We start from the raw sequence: 18,020 nt of genomic DNA on the forward strand, positions 1-18,020 counted from the left end.
GTGGGAGAAGAGGCACCTCTCAGGAGAGGCTGAGGTGCACAGACACTCTTGTCCACACAAGTCCATATTTATTTATCTTCTAATATACTGTGTTAGTTTGCTTTGTTTGTTTTGAGGGTCTCCTTCTGTTACCCACCCTAGAGTGCAGTGGTGCTATCATGGCTCACTGCAACCTCAACTTCCCGGGCTCAATTGATCCGCCTGCCTCAGCCTCCTGAGTAGCCAGGACTACAGGTGCATGCTGCCATGCCTGGCTATTTTTTTTTTTTTTTTTTTTTTTTGTAGAGAGTTTTTTCATGTTGCTCGGGCTGGTCTCAAACTCCTGGTCCCACGTGATCCACCTGCCTCAGCCTCCCAAAATGCTGGGATCCTAGATGTGAGCCACTGTGCCTGGCCTTCTAATATAATTTGGATATTCCCGCCTTGATATGCATTAGGAACTTCCTGGAGGCTTGTACTCAAGAGAGGTAGTGTCTGCTTGCTCAGCAAGCAGAGGCTGAGTAAGTGCAGGACTCTGAATATGGTTGTGCAGCAGAGTTGTGGGTATTTGTGGGGACATGGGCCTCAGGCCCAGGATTTAGATTTAGCTAGCAGACATGCCTGGGCAGCTAAACTGGCAACGTCAGACCAACCTGCCCGGCCTGACATTGCCAGGCAGTTTAGCTTATCAGGGCTCTGCTTAGAAGCCACAATGCCAAGGCCTCATGACCATACTCTTCCACCCTCCAGAATCTTGTCCACCTTCATATCCCTCCATTCCTCACGCATCATGTCCCAGGCAGGTGCCCCAACACCTCATTCTCATCTCCACCTCCATGCTTACTCATGTCTTCCAGGTTGTACTTGAGAGAGCCTAGGCCTTAGCAGTAGAGTTGGTTTCAAGTTGCTGCCCTCCCATCTCCTGGTATGTAACTGGCTTTCTGGGTGTTAGTTTTTTTCATTTGTAATGCCTGCCTTGTAGCCCCATTGTGAAAATTAATCAATAATTTATTTTGAGGGCCCAGTATGTGGCAGGCATTGTGGTAAGCTTTAGAGCAGGGGCACAAAGACCAGTTATGATTTCTCCTTTTTAAAACTTTTATTTTTTTGCAGAGATGGTGTCTTGCTATGTTGTCCAGGCTGATCTTGAACTCTCGGCCTCAAGTAATCCTCCTACCTGGGCCTCACAAAGGAATTACAGAATAAGCCACCATGCCTGGCTGATCCCTCCATTTGAATAGCTTTTGGTTAGTGTTGAGAGGCAGGTTCATAAACAGATAATTTCAAATTAATGGGTAAATGCTAAGATAGAGGTAAGCCTTAAGAGTACAAAGGAAGGGAAAGAATGCTTTTTGGAGTAAATGGTGGATGAGCTGGTTTCCTTCCTTCCCTTCCTTCCTTCCTTCCCTTCCTTTCTTCCTTTCTCTCTCTCTCTCTCTCTCTCTCTCTCTCTCTCTCTCTCTTTCTTTCCCACGGATCTGCGCAACACACAGATCAGGAGATCCCACTTGTGAGCTACACCACCAGGGCCTTGGGTCCCAAGCACAGAGCTGTGCAGAGTCTCAGCAGCCACATGACTGCAGTTTTAGGCAGTCTCCAGTCAAGTGGCTGCTGAGAGTCTGCACAGCTCTGTTAACTCTGCACAGGTCTGTTAATAGCTCTGTTCTGTTAACTCTGCTAAGAGTTTCCAGAGGGGTGGGGGAGGCCGTTATCACCGCAGCTGCCTGCTGCCTAAGATGACTGAGCTCCCCCAGGGAGGGGTGGTGGCCATCACTGCAGCTCGGGTCTGCCATTTTTCCCCTGCTGGTGCCGGGGAGACTAGATGGTTTTGACCCAGGAGGAATTCCCCACAGCACAGCACATGGGTTGTGGCAGATCGTGGCCAGACTGCCTCTTTAGGCTGGACCCTGACCCATCCTTCCTCACTGCTCAAGACCCCCCAGCAGGGGTCGCCAGACACCTTATAAAGGAACATTCCCACCAGCATCAGATCAGTGCCCCTCCAGGACAGAGATCCCAGAGGAAGAAGCAGGCAGCCATCTTTGCTGTTTTGCAGCCTCCTCGGGTGACACCTATAGGTGTGGGAGGGACCCAGGAAAATAGCGTCTGGAGTGGACCTCCAGCAAACCACAGCAGCCCTATGGAAGAGAGGCCTGTTAAAAGGAAAACAAACAGAAAGCAACAACAACAGCATCAACAAAAAAGTCCCCACAAAAACCCCATTCAAAGATCGGCAGCCTCAAAGATTGAAGCTAGACAAACTCATGAAGATGAGAAAGAATCAGTGAAACAAACACTGAAAACTCAAAAAGCCAGAGTGCCTCTTCTCCTCCAAATGATCAGAACACCTCTCTAGCAAGGGCACAGAACTGGGCAGAGGATGGATGAATTGACAGAAGTAGGCTTCAGAAGGTGGGTAATAACAAACTTCGCTGAGCTAAAGGAGCATGTTCTAACCCAATGCAAAGAAGCTAAGAACCATGATAAAACATTACAAGAGCTGGTAACCAGAATAACCAGTTTAGATGGGAACATAAATGACACGATGGAGCTAGAAAACACAACCTGAGAACTTCCCAATGAAACCACAAGTATCAATAACTGAATAGATCAAGCAGACAAAAGAATTTCAGAGCTTGAAGACTATCTTGCTGAAATAAGACAGGCAGACAAAAATAGAGAAAAAAGAATGAAAAGGAATGAACAAAACCTCCCAGAACTATGGGATTATATAAAAAGACTGAACCTATGACTGATTGGTGTACCTGAAAGAGATGAGGAGAATGGAACCAAGTTGGAGAATGGAACCAAGATGATATACTTTAATATATCATCCAGGAAACTCCCCCAACCTAACAAAACAGGCCAACATTCAAATTTAGGAAATCCAGAGAACCCCAGTAAGATATGCCATGAGAAGACCAACCCCAAAACACAATATCCTTGGATTCTCCAAGGTCAGAATGAAGGAAAAAATGTTAAGGGCAGCCAGAGGGAAAGAGCAGGTCACCTACAAAGGGAAGCTCATCAGACTAATAGCAGGCTTCTCAGTGGAAACCCTAGAAACCAGAAGAGATTGAAGGCCAATATTCATCACTCTTAAAGAAAATAATTTCCAAACCAGAATTTCATATCTGGCCAAATTAAGCTTCATAAGTGAAGAAGAAAAAAATTCTTTTCAAACAAGCAAATACTGAGGGAACTTGTCACCACCAGGCCTACCTTGCAGGAGCTCCTGAAGGAAATGCTAAATATGGAAAGGAAAGACTGTTAACAGCTTCTGCAAAAACACACTGAAGTACAAAGACCAATGACACTATGAAGGAACTATATCAACAAGTCTACAAAATAACCAGCGGGCATCATGATGACAGCATCAAATTCATACAGAATAATATTAACCTTAAATGTATATGGGCTAAATGCCCCAATTAAGACATAGAATTGCAAGCTGGATAAAGAGTCAAGACCCATTGGTGTGCTGTATTCAAGAGACCCATCTCACATGCAAAGACACACCTAGGCTCAAAATAAAGGGATGGAGGAAAATTTACCAAGCAAATGGAAAGTAGAAAAAAAGCAAGGGTTGCAGTCCTAGTTTCTGGCAAAACAGACTTTAAACCAACAAAGATAAAAAAGACAAAGAAGGGCATTACATAATGGTAAAGGGTTCAATTCAACAAGAAGAGCTAACTATCTAAATATATATATGCACTCAGTACAGAAGTACCCAGATTCATCAAACAAGTTTTTAAAGACCTACAAAGACTTAGACCCCCACACAATAATAGTAAGGCTAGCTGGTTATTTTGTAAACTTGTTGATGTAGTTGCTTCATAGTAGAAGATTTTAACACCCTACTGTCAGTGTTAGACAGATAATAGAGACAGAAAATTAACAGGGATATTCAGGACTTGAACTTAGGGGAAGGAAAGTGACTTGTCTAAAGTAATAAATCAATTAATAGCAGGTTTCACATTCCTTGAACCAGTACTTTTTCAATCTACTAGTCTCTCTTTGAGGACACAGGGCTCCAGAGAGGGGCTGCTTTAGTCCTGGATAGGCCCCCAACCAGCAGTGTCACCAGTAGAATGTCCTTTCCTGACTCTCCCAGAAAGCAACTTTTGCTTCTTTTCCCCTCCCAGGCAGTACAGTGCTAGCCTAGGAGAAAAGGGTCATGGGGACCTGCACACGTGTTCCTGGTCCTCTCTGTGAGTGGACCCCAAGGAGTGCTGCCCAGCAGGCCAGGGGCATGTGCTATTTGGACATTCACCTGTGTGGATGACAGCATTATGCTGCTTCTTTCTCTTCTCAGCCTCGATGTATGCATGATGTCACGCTACTTCCGAAAACTAATTTTGTCTGGATTGATTCATGTTCAGAGTGTTGGTGCTGCTGGCTGCTAGGCTTAGCATGAGGTTCTTCCTGTGTTTTGTAATTTTGGATTTGCAGGTTCATGTGCAATGCGAGGCGTTTGGATTTTTTCTTCTTTTTCTTCTGATTGTTCAACTGCATCTGTCTTCAGCTGAGGTTTTGCAGTTGCTTCCTCCTGTCCCTTTGAACCCCAGGTCTAGAAACGCCTCATGAAGGTGGCTAGTGACAGGAGATACTGGAGACAGCACAGTGGGTGGCTTGGTTCAGTTCCTGGAAGGGAGGCTTTGTCCTTCCCCTCCCTGGGCCCACGGCTGCCCAGGAATTTGTAACCCCGGGTAGCATTGGGCAGCCATCCTGCTGCTTCAGCCATGCTCACTGCTTTGGGTTTATCTTCCTTTTCTGATCCAAAGAGATATACACATTTTCAGCCCAAATATATATATATATATATAAAAGATATATATATTATATAAATATATATATATATATTTTAGAGAGAAGTTCTCATTCTGTCCCAAGGCTGGAGTGCATTGGCATAATCATAACTTACTGTAACCTTGAACTCTTGGGCTCAAGCAATCCTCCCTCCTCAGTCTCCCAAATAGCTAGGACTCCATGTGCTTGCCACCACACCTGGCTTTTTTTTTTTTTTGTAGAGACAGGGCTTTGCTGTGTTGCCTGGGCTGATCTCAAACTCCTGGCCTCAAGCAATCCTCCCACCTTGGCTTCCCAAAGCACTGGGATTACAGGTGTGAGCCACGGCACTAGGCAGGAACTATATCTTTTGGTTTTCTCTTTTTATACTTTATGTACTATTAAAATGTGTTTGGAATAGCGGGGGTGCAACCAAGCCAGATTCATTGTGCTATCCCGCCCTAACAGGTGGTCTTTTGGTTGAGGGTGGGCACTTGGCGCTCAGGGATTGGTTCTGAAAGCTCAGTGGTAAGGCGTCTTCCAGAGTAGCGGCGCCCCCTGGTGGCTCGCGGTAGGATGGCTGGCAAAGAAGCACTCGGCGTGGGCGGGGCGGGTGGGGGTCGCAAGGCGACTTCTTCCTGCAGGTTCTCAGAGATGGAGGGGGTCTTAGGGGCGGTGAGACCAACTCCCCACACAGTATAGTCATCCATCTATGCCACACCCAAAGATGGTCAGTGTCAGCTGGATCCACTCCATAACTGGTCAGCTGTGTTTCCCAGGAGCCCTTCTTGTATTGAGTGGTTTCTCCTTGTAGCTCTCAGCCATGGGCCCTAGTTCCGCCATTTGAAGTTGCGCATAGCAAATGTGGCCCTTCCCCTTATCCTCTCAGCTGTTTGAGGGCAGCATTAGACATTTCTTCTTCCGGCTCTTTCTTTCAACCGGCCCCTCCAGACGATGGCCATATCTGTTGCCTTGGTCCGCAGGAACGCTGGGTTATGCATGAACTTTGTAGAACACGACCACGTCTTCACCAAGGCGGAGGAGAGCCCATTCGGTTCCAGAGGGGATGCTGCCTCATCTCGTCTCTAAAAGAGGAGGAAGGGGAGCAGGTCCCTTCACGTTCTCTGGTCTCAGCTGAGAATCCTCCCGGGAAGGAGCGGGCCGTGAAATGTTTCACGAGGAAGCATCTCCCTCTAGTGGCCACGATCGTCTATTTCAAGATGCTTTTCTCCCACTAGCCCTCGCGCTTCTCAAGGATTTTTTTTTTTTTTAATTTTTAAAATTTTTATGTTTTCAGCTCAAAAAGATCCACTGAGATGTGACAGGGTGAGGTGTAGATTGCAAAATCCCCCATCTGGCCTTCTGACTAAAATGAACTGATTCTGCAATGGTGACTGGTGAGACAGAACTAAGATTTAGTTTCTGTATTTCTCATGATTATCCTAAGCCAAAATTTGCAAATGGTTATACACATGTTAATTAGTATTATTACCAGAAACTCTAGAATAATTGTTCTTCTTTTAGGTGGTTTCCTTATTGATTGACTTTTTTTGTGTGTGTGTGATTTTCTCTGCCCACCTGTACTTGCTAATGGTTGAATTGAGTTTTTTTTTTTTTTTTTTTGAGACAGGGTCTCAGTTTGCCATCCAGGCTGGAGTGCAGTGTCATGATCTTGGCTCATTGCAGCGTTGATCTCCTGGGCTCCAGTTATCCTCCCGCCTCAGCTCCCCAAGTAGCTGGGACTACAGGCATGTGCCACCACATCTGTCTAATTGTTTTGTATTTTTTGTAGAGATGGGGTTTCGCCATATTGCCCAGGCTGGTCTCGAACTCCTGAACTCAAGCAATCTGCCTGCCTCACCCTCCCAAAGTGCTGAGATTATAGGTGTGAGCCACTGTGCCTGGCTGGGTTCTTTAGGTTGCAATAAGCAGATGCCTTTACACACCAGTTTAAGTGAAGTTGGGGAGGTAGCTAGAAGGAGAAGGAAGCAACAAGGGAGTAAGAATGTCCACAGAGCCTGCATTTGGATCTGAGGTTACACTCCAGCAGGAGTCCTGGATCTTTGCTCTGGCTCTCCCCCAGTAAGGCAACCTGGCTTCTGTGAGCAGGTCCTCCATTCTCCACTTGCCACTGGCAGCTCCCTTGCCTTGTTTTCTGCACCTGCCTTTTTCGTGCATCACAGCTTCTGCTGATTCATAACTTTGGCTCACCCCTCACTCATTGTGGTCCCTTTAGCCTCTCTCCACTTGCTGCACTCCATGACATTTCAGCCTTGGCTCCCGCCACCAACGGATTGATTTTCTTGACATTTTCCAGTTTTGCTTTCTGAGATAGGAATCGAATTGACACACCCTCCGCCCTTTTCAGGTGCTGGGCCACATCAAAAGTCTCTAGCCAGCCAATGAATGAGCTCTTTGGGAGTCTGCCTCCTGTTGCAATTAGCTGGGCAGGGGAGGGTGTACCATAAAACAGAAGTGTCCTGCTGGGGAGTACCTGTGGCAGGGGATGAGGGCAGGCGGTTTCCTTTAAAGCGAGATGTAGGTGCAGCACACTATAGAGCTATCCCACCTGGGAGCTCACATGTGGCAGCTGTGAGCTGGAGCCCTTGTCTGGGAGCTGGGTGATTGGTCTGCATTGAAGAGGGCTGGGAGCTCCCACAGCATGGAAGTTTCAGGACATCTTGTGGTGGGATTCATCTTCTCCATTTGTCCTGCTTTGTTTCTTATTTTCATTGTATCATCAGTTTCAAGGAGAGGCACAAAGAATGACTTGTGTGCTCCTCAGAGGGATGTCATCAGGACTTACTTTGTGGACAGGTTGGTTGGGGGATGAGGTCCAATGTCGTATTAAGGCAGAGGAGCTAGGGAGTGGGGATGGCAGCCTACAACTGGTCAACAGGGCAAATTTGGTTGAATTTAGAAAATGGTACCATTTCTTTCAGACATGCCACTGACATCTTCTAGAAAACTGCCGTAGTAACCGGAAAAACCTATGATGACCATGATGTGAAAGGAGCCCAACAGAATTGTGCAATGCAAAACTTGCACTGCTGTTAGTAGCTGCCTTACCAGGATCAAGCTGCACACCCTGTCCATCTCAGCCTGCCTTGCCTCTGTGAGTGTCCTGCGGAGATCTCACGTGGCCACTCAATAGGAGCTCCTCATATATGCTTCCATTCAGAGGACACAGATGCATAGATTTGGGGATATAGAAAACTTTGAGGGTAAAAGTGGGAGAAAATTAATATTTCTTGAGCATTTTTTATCTGCTAGGGGCTATGCTAACTATTTTACTTACATTGTTCATATTTTTGCATGAAAGCTGTGTTGTAACTGTTACTTTCATTTTACAGCTAAGAAAACTAGGCTCAGAGGTTCAGCCGCAGCTGCTGCTTTGGGCTGCACAAATTGCATACTTGCAATATTTGAGGAAATGCTATTCACCTGTAATTCAAGTGACCTCGTTGGTTACAAGGGGAGCCAGTATATCACTTGCCCAAGTCGCATAGTGAAGGAGGAGCAGAGCTGGAATTCACACCCGGTCTGAATGACTCCAAAGCCTATGCTCTCTCTGCTACACAAGTCTTTTGAAGACCCCACAGGAGTAAAAAGTGACCAAACTTAGTTTTGTTTTTTTTTTCTTTCTTAGAGAAAAGTTCCATTCGTGTATTCTGAAATCAAATGCAGGAAACATGGAATTTTATCCACAATGACAGCAACCTCTTGGAAGGAAAAGTGAGCATCTACTCTGTGTGATACTTGTGACTGTCCTAGGTGTTGGGCTATAAATAAGACAAAGTCCAGCGAAGGCTGCATGGGCTGGATTGTGACCAGAACAGCACCATTTGATGAAATTAATCTGGGAACTGGATTTAGTTTCCAAGTTAAAGGTTCTCTGCTCCACAGAAATTTGGTTTTAGTTGGTCTGATGAGGGACTCAGCATCTCAATATTTCAAAGGTCCCTTGGTGATTCTAATGCACAGCTGGGATTGCAAGTCACAGATCTAGTCCAGCCCTCAATTGAGAAGTGGCTGTCGAGGTCACTCAGCTGGTTAGTGTAGCTGTTGAGTGTGGGCTGGTCCCTCATTGGATTTGCTGTTGTGCCTTGAAGGGCAGGGGAGGGGGATGCAAAAAGTGGGAAGAAAGATGTGATTAAGCTGTTGGAACAAAGAGAAAGGCCCCATTTATCTCTACTAGGTGATGTGGAGGGAGGCCCTGAGAACACTTTCTTATTCCCTGGGAGTGCCCAGTACCTGCTCGGAACCACCACCTCATCTTAAGTTGATTCTTAGAGGGTATTATAATCATAGTCATCCCTCAGTGTCCACAGGGGATTGATTCCAGAACATACTCCCTGCCTGTGGATACCAAAATCCACAGACGCTCAAGTCCCTGATATGAAATGGTGTGGTATTTGCATATACCCTGCAATTCTCTCATATACTTTAAATAATCTCCAGACCACTTATAATACCTGATGCAATGTAAATGCTATGTAAATTAGCTTTTTTATTGGGTTTTTAATTTGTATTTTATTTTATTTTATTTTATTTTTGAGACGGAGTTTCACTTTTGTTGCCCAGGCTGGAGAGCAATGGTGTGATCTTGGCTCACCGCAACCTCCGCCTCCCGGGTTCAAGTGATTCTCCTGCCTCAGCCTCCCGAGTAGCTGGGATTACAGGCATGCGCCACCATGCCCACTAATTTTTGTATTTTAGTAGAGACAGGATTTCTCTATGTTGGTCAGGCTGGTCTCAAACTCCCGACCCCAGGCGATCCGCCTGCCTCGGCCTCCCAAAGTGCTGGGATTACAGGCATGAGCCACCATGCCTGGCCTGTGTTTTCTTATTGTTATATATATTTTTGGTTTGTTTTGGAATATTTTCTATCTAATACTTCTAAAATATTCAGAATATTTTCTAAAATATTCTAAATAGAATATTTTCTAAAATATTCTAAATAGAATATTTTCTAAAATATTCTAAATAGAATATTTTCTAAAATATTCTAAATAGAATATTTTCTAAAATATTCTAAATAGAATATTTTCTAAAATATTCTAAATAGAATATTTTCTAAAATATTCTAAATAGAATATTTTCTATATTTTTGGTTTGTTTTGGAATATTTTCTATCTATATGAAATATCTTTCCTATCTGCAGATAGAAAATCTTCAGATATGGAACCCCAGGATTGGAGGGCTGGCTCTCTTGTGAGTGGAAATCAGATGTGACTCCTGCCAGGAAATTGCCTGCTCTTGTTATTTGTTAGGGTGCAAAACAAAGCTGTTGTAAGAAAAACATCCAAGAATACAGTGGTTTAAAAAATGTTGTGGATTATTTCTCTCCCTCATTTAGCAGCCTCTGGGGAGTAGGTGAGCTCCTTGATTCCACAGGGTCACTCAGGAACCCAGCATCATCCCTCAAGACCCAGGGCCGTAGGCTAGGGGGCAGCCACATCTCCCTCGGATTCAGGCTCTGGGGCGCGAAGGTGTCAGTTATTTCTATGGTGGGAGATGACTGACCTCTGGCCCTGTAAAGCTGGTGGGCCTGAGGTACAAGGCAGGTGGGTCAGGGGCTTTAGGCTGCTCTAGGCCCCACACAGGTTCCTTCTGTCGCCTCCAGTTCTCGAGGAAATCCATGGGAAAAGTGTGGTACTGGGGTGGGATGGATCGCATAGCAAGGACTGAGAAGTGGGGGTCAGGGCAGGTCTTCCTTAGGTGCCAGAGCGGCAGTGGTGGTGAAAGCCGTGGTGGAGGGCAGTCGTACCTTGCAGATGGTGAGCTCATGAGTGCCACGGTGGCCGCCTGAGGTGGGGGCCGCAGCGGAGGGACTTCCGCTTTGGGGCTGGCTCCTGAGTCCCTGAGGCCATGCTGCCTCTCAGAGAAGGCTGCAGGACCTGCTGCCACAGCTTGGTGAGAGCTTAGATGATCCCAGTTTGGGAACTGAATGTAAATGTGGTCTGACTTTGTGGTCTCCAGGGCGAGATCTAGAACATTTTGGTAATGCTTTCATAATCCTCCCCCACTCTCAGGGAGGCCCCTCACACTCTCGCTGACGGTGAAAACTTCTTCTGTTTAAAAGTTCTTTTTAAAGTTGTCGACTTTCGTCTCTCCTTTTGTGTTTGTGTCTCTTTGTCTATCCCTCCCTCCTTGTTCTTTTTTTTTTTTTTTTTTAACAGAGTCTTGCTCTGTCGCCAGGCTGGAGTGCAGTGGTGCGATCTCAGCTCACTGCAAGCTCTGCCTTCTGGGTTTAAGGGATTCTCCTGCCTCAGCCTCCCGAGTAGCTGGGATTACAGGCATATGCCACCACGTCCAGCTAATTTTTGTATATTTAGTAGAGACGGGGTTTCACTGTGTTGGCCAGGATGGTCTCAATCTCTTGACCTCGTGATCCACCCACCTAGGCCTCCCAAAGTGCTGGGATTACAGGCGTGAGCCACCGTGCCCAGCCTATTCTCTGTCTCTTGTATCTCCCCATGACCTTCAAGGTTCAGACACTGGGTCGCCTGTCATTTCCTAAATGCCTATTCTCTTTCTCACCTCTCCAAGTTCAGCTGCAGAGCAGCTGCATTCCTCAGCAGGCTGTGGGGGAGACTCTGCTTTTCTCCTGAACTGCAGCCCCTCTCATCACCGGCTTCAGGTGGTCCCTTTGGGTTCCCACAGCAGTCAAGCTTCCTGCTCATGATTAAAGGGATGCTGGTGCTTGTGACATAAAGCACCAGGGGCAGAGGCTGATGGCTCAAGCCCAATCCCCAGGTCTCCCGGAGCTGGCTTCCCTGGCAGGCAATCAGAGACTTTGCAGGGAGGAGCCATCTCCTTTGTTCTTATGTGTTGCTTCCTTCTTCCTTCCCAGACTCATGTTAATTGCTTTTCTGACATTTTTTTCTGGCAAGTGAGTTTTGCTGCTGCTTGTGGAAGTGACATGGCAAGCCCACAAGGGAGCGATAACAGTGACCTGATGCAGAGCTGAGGAGGCTGGGGCTCCTATACCCCAGGTAGAAGATAATGAGGTTGAGTCATGAACAATTTGTTCTACATGGTCAGTGAGATAGGCTCAGAGCCTTCAGAAATGAGAGTAGCCTGTGGCCAAGGCTTTCCTGAGAAGTTGTTCCCTTGGCCTTTGTAGTTCTGGCAGACCACCCTGGTGCAGGGACCTCAGGATGTGGGAACCTGTGCATGGGGCTAGATGACTTCTAAGGTCTTCCAGGAGCTTGTGAATGTTGGCAGCGCAGAGACTAGAACTATGATGATCCGATCTTCCCAACTACCTGTCAGAACACGTAGTCGGGTAATTTAGCAACTCCATTAGCCCAGATATTTATTCCACTTACTCTGTGCCAGGCATGGTGCTAAGCCGGAAACATAACAGTAAATAGGTCACAGTTCCCACCTCAGTTCAGCTCACGGCCTGGATGGGAGACAGACCCACACTTAGATAATTATAATGCAGCTGGGCAAGTACCAGGATCCAGTGATGTATGGGGGTTATTCTGAGCACAGAGGAGAGGTCTCAGGGGCCAGGGCAGGCTTGCCAGAGGCGGCACCAACACTACTGAGTCTTGAATAAGCAGAAATTATAGCTGGGCCAGGCCAAGCGGAGTATAGAGGTGAGGAGGGAAGAGCTGAATTCTTTTCCTGCCTGAACCACCTGTTTAAGAGCAACATGGGGCAACCAAACCAGATGAAGAGGGGAAATTGACAAGCACAAGTCCCTTGACTTTAGAGAACACATTTTAATCTCCCTTTCTTTGTACGAGGGTCTCAAACTCAGTGTCCTGCCATCCAAGCTCTGGCCTATGGGGATCCTTCACAGTTCCTCCCAGGGGGTCAAGGCAACCCAGCATTTCCTGGGGGATGCAGATGAGCTCAGGGTGTGTGCTCATCATGTGCTTGATTGCAGCTGCGTGTGAGTTCACCTGTTACCTGTCAGGATGATCAACAGGAGCTTGGCAGTTGTAATCAGCAATGAGAGATACACGTGTCATTAGGTTAACAGGGTAACATGGGCCAGGCCAGAAGATATGTCTACAAGAGGGTCTCCCTGGTAGCAGCTACGGCCAGAGGAATAATAAAGGCAAGTCCGTCCCAGGTGGGCGCCTCTGCTATTTTCCACTGGAGGCAGGGGCTGAGACCTCGAGTGGGGAAATGCCAACATGGGCCAGTTTCTCTAAGGACTCTGGGGCTCTATTAGCCCCTAGGCTACATTTCTTGACTTTGCCATTGTTATTATTCCCTTTTTTAGGTGGATAGTAGGATAATGGGAGGCAATGTGGTTAAACTTTTTTTAAAAAAATAAATGTTGGCCAGGTGTGGTAGCTCACGCCTGTAATCCCAGCACTTTGGGAGGCTGAGGCGGGCAGATCACCTGAGGTCAGGAGTTTGAGACTAGCCTGGCCAGCATGATGAAACCCTGTCTCTACTAAAAATACAAAAATTAGCCGGTGTAGTGGCTCATGCCTGTAGTCCCAGCTACTCAGGAGGCTGAGGCAGGAGAATTGCTTGAAACTGGGAGATGGAGGTTGCGGTAAGCCAAGATCGTGCCACTGCACTCCAACCTGAGTGACAAGGGTGAAACTCCATCTCAAAAAAAAAAAAAAAAAATTATTGTCTGTATCGAAGGTATCCAACATGATGTTAATGTGATTTTATGAAAAGCAGCCTTTGCAGTCAAGTAGACATGAACTTGAATCTTGGCTCTGCCACTTCAGCTGTGCAGCTTTGAACACTTAACTTCTTTGAATGTGAGTTCCTCACCTATTAAATGGGGTTAATCATGTCTATTTGTATTTATTTCCAAAGGGTGTTGTGAAGATCCAAGGGGATAGCACATGTAAAGCACATTCTTCCTACCTTTTATCTCCCTGAGCTGAGTGTAGTGGCTGCAGTCATTCATTGAACAATTATTTATTGTCCACCTATTGCTAAGCATTGTTCCAGGTTCTGGGGAAACAGTAATGAACAAGTCTCTATTCTCATCAAGTTCACATTCTGGTGGGGAAGCTTGAAAATAAGTAAGTAAACTAAGCAGGATAACTTCAGATAGTGATAAAAGCTACAGAGAAAAGGAAACAGGCCCATAGGATAGAAGTGATTTGGTGGGAGGCCTGAAGAGGCTTTAGGGAGCACGGTGGTCCTTGAACCAAGACCTGGAGGCCAAGAAGGAGCTGGGCCTGCGGAGACCCGAGGAAGAGCATTCCAGGCAGAGAGAAGAGCAATGGCACAATGTGCTGAGGTAGGAAAGCATTTGGCAAGAAAGAAGATGCTTGCAGGAGCACTGTGAACCCTGGGGAGTATGGGATGAGGAGAGGAGCAGGAGCGAGGTCCATGCATGTTCCCTAACTCTGTGCTGAGGTGTTCTTGGTGCTGCTGTGAATTCGGAGGGGCTCTTTGGGATATTTTAAAGGTCAAAGGCAACACTCAACTTCTGTTGTTCTCCATGCAAACTACTAAGCAGTGCAGGATAGCTTGCAGACTCAACATTAGATTGCCCTACATTTTTTTTTTTTTTTTCCTTGAGATGGTGTCTTACTCTGTTGCCCAGGCTGGAGTGCAGTGGTGCGATCTTGGCTCACTGCAACCTCCGCCTCCCAGGTTTAAGAGATTCTCCTGCCTCAGCCTCCTGAGTAGCTGAGAATACAGGCACGTGCCACCACACCCAGCTAATTTTTGTATTTTTAGTAGAGATGGGGTTTCACCATGTTGGCCAGGCTGGTCTGGAACTCCTAACTTCAAGTGATCCACCTGCCTTGGCCTCTCAAAGTGCTGGGATTACAGGTGTGAGCTACCACGCCCAGCCTGCCCTACATGTTTTTTGATAAAACCATATTTTTCAGAAGCTATATTTTCAGTTTTTGTCATTTGCTATGACATAAAACATGTACTATGGGAAAAATCAGTATAGAATAGGGAGTGAGGGTGGCAGTGCCTAATCCAATTCCAAGGTTCGAGAAGTTGCGCGGTGCCCAAAAAGGACACACATCCCATTAGTGAGAAGTTGTGGCTAAGAATAAGATAATTTTTTTTCCTATTTTATATGCATTATTTTTTGTAGTAGCTACTAAGTTGTTAGGACAGAAATACTTCTTACTTTGGGTCTAGCTACTTAATACACAGAACAGTTAGGTATTTCTTTAGGCCTAGGGTTACTGTGAAAAAAAGCATTGAGACATTAAGGGCATGATAAACGGACAAGGTTGGAAACTCAGGGGCTAGGTGATGAGCTGTCATGAAATCTTTCTCATTTCAAGCACACAACCTTATATTGTTGCCTTTTCATAGACTCAGGGGTGTGTGTTTCTGTGCATGTGTGGGTAACCTGAAAAGGTCATCTAGATTTTGTAACTGGGAGGGTCCCCAACCTGCCTGACCATTAGGATCACCTGGGGGAACTTTGCAAAAATAGTTCCCTGGCCTCTGCCCAGGGGATTCTAATTCAGTGGGTCTCACATTTGAATCTGAGTTCAAAGATCTCCGCTCCAACTCGCATTCTTCAGGCATCCAGGATGGCCCAAATAGAGCCGGTCTGCCCAGATCCTGGGGTCCTAGTTGTTATACGTTGTGTCTGGGGCCAGGTTGTGTGGCTTTTTCGGATCCCCAGACGGGGAAGGGGCGTGGATTACGTGTCCGTTGGAACCCTGGGGGAGGTCGGTGCTGGAAGCGTTCATCTCCACCTCCAGTCTGGGTGCGCGGCGTGAGTGACCCGAGATGAAGACGATTCCTTCCGTAGGAAGCCCCTGCCAGGAGTCACCACCTCCCAGGCCCACTGGACTCGGACCCGAGCGTCCTTTGGGGGGCGGTTTCTGGGCGTGGCGGCTGAGCGCGGTTCGGGGAGACGCCGCCGCGAGGTGGCAGCAGCGGCCCTCTGGCAGCCACGGTGCGTCCCGGGGGGCGGGGACGCGCCGGCTTCGGGCGGGCGTGGTCCCTGCTGCGGGCGCCTGGGTTGGCCGGGCGGACCCCGGAGAGGGGGAGCCGCGGGGACGCAGCGACAGCGTCGGGGTGCTGGCAGTGGTCGCCCACGCCTCCCAGGGGTTGCAGGCCTGGGCGCCGGGGTTGGACCAGTCTTCCGGGCATTGCACGCCCTGGTTTGGTCTGTACCCATGGTTTGTGGCGGGGCAAGACGTTAAGTTGGGTAACACCGAGGTGAGCCGCGGTCCTCGGCACCAGATGAGGAACCACTGTCTCAATAAGGTGTGACGTGGAAAATTTGTGTGTCTATGTGTGACTTAAAAATATCTCCTTTGCTGACGTCTAAAATTTCACTATTAGAGATGCAGTCTTTTGTCCTAAAGATTGTTCTCAATTCAAGGCCCTGGGAGGGAGCAGTGCATTAGAACTTGAGGTCTTTAGGGTGAGTCAATGATTTCATCTCATCTTTGTCGGCAAGGCAAGGGTTAGCCCTCAGTGCTCAAGACACAAAGAGGACTGAAGGCGCATTAATTGGTACTTGCTAATCAAGCCTTAGAGACCAGAGCGCTCCCTGGGAATTTTACTTTAGAGAGAAAACTCATTGGCCCTGGAGCAGCCCTACGTCGTATCCACTTTGTGAATGTTTTAGAGAGGGTTAACGGGGTACTAGCACAGTATGATTAGTTCAGTCCATTGGATTATTACTTTGTAAAAGAGGCAGCATCTTTACTAGTGCTGTAATAAATTGCAAAATTATTATCTCCATTTCCGTTCCTTGTAACTTCTTTCTTTGAATTAAGAAAATAGTGTGGTAGGGTACCGTGAACTTTGGAGCCAGAAATTCCTTGCTTGGAGACCCCTGTCTGCCATCTGTTGACTGGCTCTGTAATTCTGGAAAACAGCCTTTCTAAACTTCAGTTTTCTTATCTGTAAAATGGGAAAAATGCCGCCTACTTGGATGGTGATTGTGAGCATTAAATTAAATTCTGGAAGGAAAATATCTGGTATTTGTGTACTGATTTCAGGTCTTGGTGCTCTGTGTGTAATGGTTACTGTGAGAGCTTCCCTGCAGTCCAAATCTGTGTGTCTCATTCTCAGTGACACCAGTGATGCTGTTAAACAAGGGCAGTCCGGTTCATGGATTGTCACAATGCAGACTGACATCAAGGGGACCCTGCTGTCAGGTACAGAGGGCACCACAGTGACCAGGAACTGCCGTCCTTTCATACCAGGCTTTAGGAGGCTTTACCAGAAGGAATGGAAAATGCTGGTGGGCAGTAACATTGAAACGGCATTTGAGGACTGGTTCCGCATAAAACCTTAAATTCTTCAAGGACGTTGACATTTGTTTATTCTTGTAACAAATTGAAACCTATCCTGTGTGTTGGTTAGAGATCTTCAAACTGTAAATACCTTGAGGCAGGAGTGAGGTTTTATCTTTTAAAGGACAGGCCCCTACTCTCCTACGTAATGAGTTTCTAAAAATGGATGTGAGCACCAATCAATATTTCTCTGGTTGTTAAAGTCAAGAATAAAATGGTATTTTTAAGCTCACAACTGTGTAGGATGAATTCTGTACACTTTTAATTCCCTCTGTTCTCCTTTCCTATTTGAAAGCTGATTAGTTTATGGACTTGGGATCAGATTATTCATGCATTGTTTTTTGATGTTGTATGTCTCTTGATTCTAGGGTATTTTTGACACATATTCTGTCTTGTAACCATAGTTAAACAACTATTTTAGACCAACTCTCTGTGTGTAATTGGCTTCAACACTCACTGCTAGTCCTTTGACACTCTATTTTTTCCATTCTTGAGTAATTTTAAGTCATCGTTTGGGCAGTTGAAATATATTTTAAAGTGATTTAAAGAATATGTGAGTGGCAGACATTCTGAGCTCTTTTGGTTGTCTGTCCTCAAAAACTAAACTTATTTGTGAGTAAAATTTTCATCTAAGTGTTTTCCATATCAAAACTCTGTAAGCTACTCCTCCATTGTAGTAGAGACAGAGGTCAGCACAATTTTCATTCCTTCTTTCTCCTTCCTTCCCTCCCACCCTCCCTCCCTCCCTTCCTCCCTCCCTCCCTCCCTCCCTCCTTCCCTCCCTTCCTCCTTGCCTTCTTCCCTTCTTTCCTTCCTTCCTTCCTTCTTTCCTTCCTCCCTCCCTCCCTTCCTCCTCCCTCCCTCCCTCCCTCCCTCCTTCCCTCCCTCCTTCCTTCCTTCCTCCCTCCCTTCTTTCCTCCTTCCCTCCCTCCCTTCCTCCTTCCCTCCCTCCTTCCTCCCTCCCTCCCTCCTTCCCTCCCTCCCTCCTTCCCTCCTTCCCTTCTTCCCTTCTTTCCTTTCTTC

At 46.7% G+C, this 18,020-nt stretch overlaps 1 protein-coding gene and 2 long non-coding RNA genes across 5 annotated transcripts in view; all 3 read left to right on the forward strand.

Moving 5' to 3' along the window:
* Positions 1-7,447: 7,447 nt before the first annotated feature.
* On the forward strand, positions 7,448-7,882 carry LOC144334463 (uncharacterized). The gene is made up of 2 exons (XR_013404296.1): positions 7,448-7,584; positions 7,710-7,882. It is a non-coding gene; the product is annotated as an uncharacterized LOC144334463 (long non-coding RNA).
* Positions 7,883-8,186: 304 nt separating this feature from the next.
* LOC144334464 (uncharacterized) lies at positions 8,187-10,070 on the forward strand. The gene is made up of 3 exons (XR_013404297.1): positions 8,187-8,308; positions 8,417-8,502; positions 9,932-10,070. It is a non-coding gene; the product is annotated as an uncharacterized LOC144334464 (long non-coding RNA).
* Positions 10,071-15,342: 5,272 nt separating this feature from the next.
* LOC693603 (uncharacterized) overlaps positions 15,343-18,020 on the forward strand; it is a 63,770-nt gene continuing 61,092 nt past the window's right edge. For all 3 annotated transcript variants that reach the window (XM_077964286.1, XM_077964285.1, XM_077964287.1), the window contains exon 1: positions 15,343-15,957. In XM_077964286.1, the coding sequence (XP_077820412.1) occupies positions 15,475-15,957 (483 nt within the window). In that variant the 5' untranslated portion in view covers positions 15,343-15,474. The remainder of the gene's footprint in view (positions 15,958-18,020) is intronic.

Source organism: Macaca mulatta, chromosome 14 (genome assembly GCF_049350105.2).
Source record: "Macaca mulatta isolate MMU2019108-1 chromosome 14, T2T-MMU8v2.0, whole genome shotgun sequence".
Taxonomy (NCBI): Eukaryota; Metazoa; Chordata; class Mammalia; order Primates; family Cercopithecidae; genus Macaca; species Macaca mulatta.